General features: G+C 57.2%; 1 protein-coding gene across 1 annotated transcript in view; it reads right to left on the bottom strand.

Moving 5' to 3' along the window:
- PTPRN2 (protein tyrosine phosphatase receptor type N2) overlaps nucleotides 1-5,812 on the bottom strand; it is a 119,153-nt gene that overhangs the window by 36,807 nt on the left and 76,534 nt on the right. The window contains exon 9 of the mRNA XM_035029802.1: nucleotides 5,238-5,315. Coding sequence (XP_034885693.1) covers nucleotides 5,238-5,315 — 78 coding nt within the window. The remainder of the gene's footprint in view (nucleotides 1-5,237; nucleotides 5,316-5,812) is intronic.

Raw genomic sequence — 5,812 nt, forward strand, 5'->3', positions numbered from 1 at the left:
GAGGGAGGAGGAAGCAGGGAGGGAGGAGGAAGCAGGGAGGGAGGAGGGAGGGAGGAGGGAGGAGAGAGGGAGGAGGGAGGGAGAAGGGGAGAAGGGAGGGAGGAAGGAGGGAGGAGGGGATGAGGGGAGGGAAGGAGGAGGAAGGAGGGAGGAGGGGAGGGAGGGAGGGAAGGAGGAGGGGATGAGGGGAGGGAGGAAGGGGGAAAGGAGGGAGGGAGGAGGAAAGGAGGGAGGGAGGAGGGGAGGAGAGGGGAAGGGAGGCAGGGAGGAGGAAGGAGGGAGGAAGAAAGGGAGGGAGGGAGAAGGGGAGGAGGGAGGGAAGAGGGAGGAGCAGAGGAAGGGAGGAGGGTGGGAGGAAGGGAGGAGGAAGGAGGGAGGGAGGAGGGGAGGAGGAGGGAGGAGGAAGGAGGGAGGGAGAAGGGAGGAGCGGAGGGAGGGGACAAGGGAACCAGAAACACACTTAAAAGCAGAATAGCCAGGACGTTTTTGGCTACGATCCATGACGTCAGTTGAAAAGAAACTCAGGGGCGCCTGGGTGGCTCAGTCGTTAAGCGTCTGCCTTCGGCTCAGGTCATGATCCCAGGGTCCTGGGATGGAGCCCTGCATCGGGCTCCCTGCTCGGCGGGGAGACTGCTTCTCCCTCTGCCCCTGCCCCTGCTCTCTCTCAAATAAATAAATAAATCTTCAAAAAAAAGAAGAGAAAAAGACACTCAGGATGTATGTCTCTCACCCAGGCCGGAGTCTGAAGGTTGCCAAGAGGGCGTGTGTGCTCTCTGCTGCGCACTCCCCGGGCAGAATCACGGGCATCCCTGCAGATCAGGGCTTTCAAGCGCGCGTTTAGGGGAGGTGGCATGATAGGTTTTCTTCTCTTTAAAGGTTTATGAGCTCGTGTATAGGGAGTCCAGTGAGACTAAATATCTGAAGTAAAATGTCCTGGAAAATCCAGGGCAAGTGGCTGAAGTACTTATGAACAGAAATAACAAATGAAGTTTTTCCTAAGAAATGAACTCTCCTCAATTCTTGTATTTCCTTTAATTTGACCCAACAACGTGCTTTAAAACCAACCAATCCGTAAGCTAACAGGGCTCTGGAGTAAATGTCCCCCTTCCACAATTCCTTGATGCTCCAGAAACAGAAGACCCCTTCATGCACGAACCAGAGGGTGTCCCGGGGTGAAGACCAAGCACAATTTGTCACCAGCATTACAGGGTAACGGGGGTTCGGGGACAGGCTCAGGCTCTTGGAGTCAGGCCTCTCAGGATGGCCAGAAGTCAGATTTCTGACCTGAGCCCTGGTGTGATGTGGTCTCCTGAGGAAGGGGGACGATGTGGCCCCGGGGGGCCCTGGAGCTTGGGGAGGCTCAGGCTGGCCCTGGGCTGCCTGCACGTGAGCAGGCCAGGCCGGGGCCTCTCTGGATGCTGGCTGGGCATCTAATGCTAATGCTGGGCATCTAATCAATGGCTCTAAGGTGTCCATCTGTGGGTGGAGCAGACTGTGGAGGTGGGGGCCGCCACCTTCCCTCTCCTCTCCGCCAGATGCGGGCTTGGGCCCTGAGAGCAGGGCAGATGCGCAGCGGACTCAGTCCTCGGCCACGTCCGGGCCTCGGGGACCTGCTGTGTGCATGCTGCTCACTCAGCCTTTGTCAGACTCTTCCTCCTGGGCCCCCGTCTTGCCCCCTCACCCGACCCCAGGCGGAAAGTGCCAGGGAGGGAGAACGCTGGCCTTCTTTGGCTCTCCCACAGGAGCCGGCTCCGAGTTTTTTCGTGACCACAGTAAGGACTGGGATCGATAAAAACACAGTATTTAAACCCAGCCCATCACTTTTGGAAAAGAGAGTGGAAAAGAGAAGGCTTCAGAACAGAATACCTTCCGAAGGTGGAAGACGGAACTCGACGGGAGGGCTTTTTCTTGGTAAAACATTGGTAACAGCATTGTGTTGGTGCTGGCTGGGCGCCAGCGGGACCCCCGCTGCCTGGGGCGGGCCCTCTGCCCTGCACTGTGGACTCCGCGCCCCGTTCCTGCTCGCTGGCCTCTGGCTCCGTCTGAAAGAGCTCATCTGTCAAGCAAGACGGGCCAGCGTGCTCTTGGCTGAGCCACCCCATGGCGAACGGGGACGGTGACCAGCCCGCGTCCCATGGAGAACGTCCCAGTTCCTGGGGTGGAGGGGCTGCTGTGACCCGCTTCTAGAGGCTTCACGTGCTTGGCTCTGCAGCTCACGTCTGTAAATAGTCCTCACGCACCCGAGCTCGGTCAGCCGGGTCGCCTGAATTTCTGGTGGTGACACATCAAAGTGGCCACTGTGGAAAGCGCACAGTTCTGCCAGCTTCCTCTAAAAATACGAGAGGAGGGACCCCTTGGGATCCTTGGGGCCGGGTGGGGGGTGGGTCAGCGGGAGGAGCTCCACCACCGCTGTGGGAAGAGCAGGGACCCGTGGCAAGAATGGCAATGACTGGCCAGGTCCCCAGGACGGCCCCTTCCTCCTGCTGCCCCAGGCCGCCCGCCATCCCATCCCACAGAGAAGTCTCTTTCCGCGAAAGCTGTCCTGATGCTCCTTCGAGACGGCTGGTGCAACACGGTTACGTCGTCAGGAGCAATGGGTCTACTCTGGGAATGCCCACAGTCTCCACAGAAGACTGCTCGCCTTGCGTTTCTGAGAACGGACGCTCCCAGGAGCCTCCCCACCACGATGCCTTCTTCCTTCTCACGGAGCAGGGGTAGTAAAAGCATCTGAGTTCTGGAGATCTGGGTTTAAAACGTGCCCTGCCTCCAGCTGGCTGTGTGGATTCCGGAAGTCATTCAGGGTACCCCGGGCATCAGCCTTCTGGTAGAACGGGGACCACGATCTTCTCTCATCGTAGTAAAATATACATAAGATGCACCTTCTTGGCCATTTTTAAGTGCAGAGTTAAGTAGCATTAAGTAGACTCACGGTCCTGCGTAACCAACGCCACCATCCATCTCCAGAACGTTCCATCTTCCCAAACTGAAACTGTCCCTGTTAAACACCAAGTCCGCCCTCCAGGCGCCTACCCTCTACCTACTGTCTCCCTGGATCTGACTCCCCTCAGACCACGTATGAGGGGACCCCAGGGGCTCAGGCTCGTCCTCGGTCATTAGGGGCGTTGACTGAAGTTGCCACCTGAAGCGCCTGCCCAGGCTCTAGCATACAGTAAGTGCTCAGTGGGATTTCCCTCCCCTCCTGCTCCTTTCCTTGTGTTCCCTTGGACTTCAACGCCCCCTTCGCACACGTGCGTGTGCATCTTTCTCTCAAAGTAGCCACGCAGGCCCCGTTACACAGATGCGGACGTCCTCCCAGATTAGAATATGTATTCCAGGCTCAGGGGTCAAACCAGTGGACAGCTGACCTTCATCACCTTCTCCTTTTCCTCCACCCTCCAGTCCCGACGTTCCCCTCCCCACATGGCTCATCGACGACCAGAGCTTTTTGGTGCCTGTGGCCTGTCACAGGCTGTAGGACCAGGCGTTAGCTCCCTCCTGCAAGGTAATTGAGAAGTACTGGGGACCTCCGCATTCTGGACACGCTAGGCCTGGCTTGCATCCCCCTCGCTGACCTGCCCTGACCTTCATAGCCCCTCCCGTCCCCCACCTCCCTGCCCCCACCGCCCAGCGGCCTCTCTCTGGATTCCCGAAGTGGCCACGTCTCAGCAGCAAAGTATTCAGTCTCAGTCCATGCTCGTTTCTCAGCCACTGCAATGGGCGGAGTAGTGTCTCCCAAAGGTCACACACACCTGGGACCTGTGGACGTGACCTTCTTTGGAAATAGGGCCTCTGCAGGTGAGCTCAAGAGGAGGCCGCACTGGCCAGAATGGACCCCAAGTCTAATGACCGGCGACCTTCTAAGAGGAGTGAAATTTGACCCCTATGGAGGGGTCACCACGTGGATGGAGCAGAAGCGGGAGTGAGGCGTCCACGAGCCAGGGGACCCCCAGCAGTGCTGGCCACGACCAGAAGCCAGAGACACAGGCACGAGCAGGTTCTCTTGCGGAGCCCCCGAGTAGAACCAGTCCTGCCCACTCCTGGGTCTCAGGCCGCCAGCCTCCAGCATGTCTGTCCTGCTTTGGTATGTTATGGCAGCCATGGAAAGTTGTGCCCCCAGCCTTCCTGGAGACCACGGCGTCTCGCTCAAGGGCGTTTGGAGGAGACAGAGTTGAAGCACTTTCTTTACGACAGGCTTCTCGGCGGCTTCGACGTGTTTTTGTGTACGGTAATCCCAGGAGGGCTAGCCCGTTGCCCGCAAAGCCTTCTTGTCCCGGGACACCTGCCACCATTTGGAGGGACACTAGTGGGTCCTGAGCAGTGTGACCAGGGCTGTGATCTTGCACTTGGTCATTTTTCTCACGTTGCTTCCTTTAAAGATGGCTTCTTCCGTTCCATGAACGTCAGACCTCCAGACACTCTGGAGAGCAGCCTAGGGGACCCATGTGGCCCCATCTGCACGCATGGCCACGCTGCTGGGGGTGGGTGGCTTGCCGTCCTAACAGGCGCTCCGTCCACCCGCGAGCCCCTGCGCTGGTTGCTCTCTCACCTCTGTCCTCCGTGGGCTCTGCCTGTCGGAAGTCCCCCTGCCAGGGCCGGGGCGGTGGCGTGCCTGACGCACGGGGGAGTTCGTGCGACCGTGCCACCTTCCGAAGCCCCTTCCCACTTAGCTCTGTGGCACAGCTGAGGACTGAGGAGGACGCGGGGGAAGGAGGGGGGCCCCTCGCTCTCCCGTTCTGCCCTTTGTGGCTTGTGCTCACACTGGCTCTCAGCGGCTGAGCCTCTGTCTGGGCGTCCAGGGCTATGCTGGACAAAGCAGACTTGCCTGGCCCTTAAAACGCATTACAGAGGATCTACAAGGAAGAGAAACTATAATTTGAGCACCATTTTTTACTTTCATAGGGAGAGAACAATAGATAAGGACACATTTGAACAGAATGTAATAAAGACTTATTAATTTCATTTCTTTGTACTTCATGAAATAAAGTTGTAAGGTGGTTAAAAAAGTAAGGGTCTTTAAAGCATTTAATCTCTCGAAAGGAATTTTCATACTCAAGTTTTGAAAAACAAAAGATAATAAAAAACATCAAAGGACCCGTATAAATTCTGAAATCAAGTAACATTTGACGAGCAACACCTAAAAACAAGTTCACATTTACTGAGTCGAATCCAAGGCATCACCCACTATCAATTTATCAAGATCCCATTTTCAGAAAAAGTTTTAACTCAAGCAGACTCACCTGCCAGAAGTCGGCCACGGTGGCAGGCAGCGGTCCCTGGGTGGCGATGTAAGCAGGGTTCCTAGGGTCGTGATCCATCTGCAGAGACAAGATTATAGTAACAAAGATTATTAGCTAAAGAGCAAGGAAACAACCAGGAAAGAGAACCCTGGCTAAGGAGGAGGTGAAGGCAGCATATCCCGCACTGAACGCCAGCCACAGGAACACACGGGGTCGCACAAGTGGGAGGAGCAGGCTGGTCTTCCTTGCTGTCCCTCCTGATTCCAACAGTGCTTGGCTTTCAGCAGAGCCCCCGTGGCCCTGTGCCTGGAGCCTGGCTGATGCTGCAATGCTTCACACCTGATACCACGGGAACGGGGACGGCACGAGCCACAGTGGAGACCCGTACCCCAGAGACCAGATGCCAAGAAATAAACAGGCTGGGTGAAGACAGGGTGGTGGGGGCACAAGGTGGGGTGCCAACATGGCGGTGTCCCCGTGGATGCCAGCAGTTCTGCCACGGGCCAGCTTGCATGGCCTCCACCCTGGCCACGGGCCTCCCCCAGGCCACCAGCCAGCATGCGTGGCCTCCACCC

The sequence above is a fragment of the Mirounga leonina genome, unplaced genomic scaffold, assembly GCF_011800145.1.
Source record: "Mirounga leonina isolate KUSES-001 unplaced genomic scaffold, KU_Mleo_1.0 Mir_321, whole genome shotgun sequence".
In the NCBI taxonomy this organism is placed as follows: domain Eukaryota; kingdom Metazoa; phylum Chordata; class Mammalia; order Carnivora; family Phocidae; genus Mirounga; species Mirounga leonina.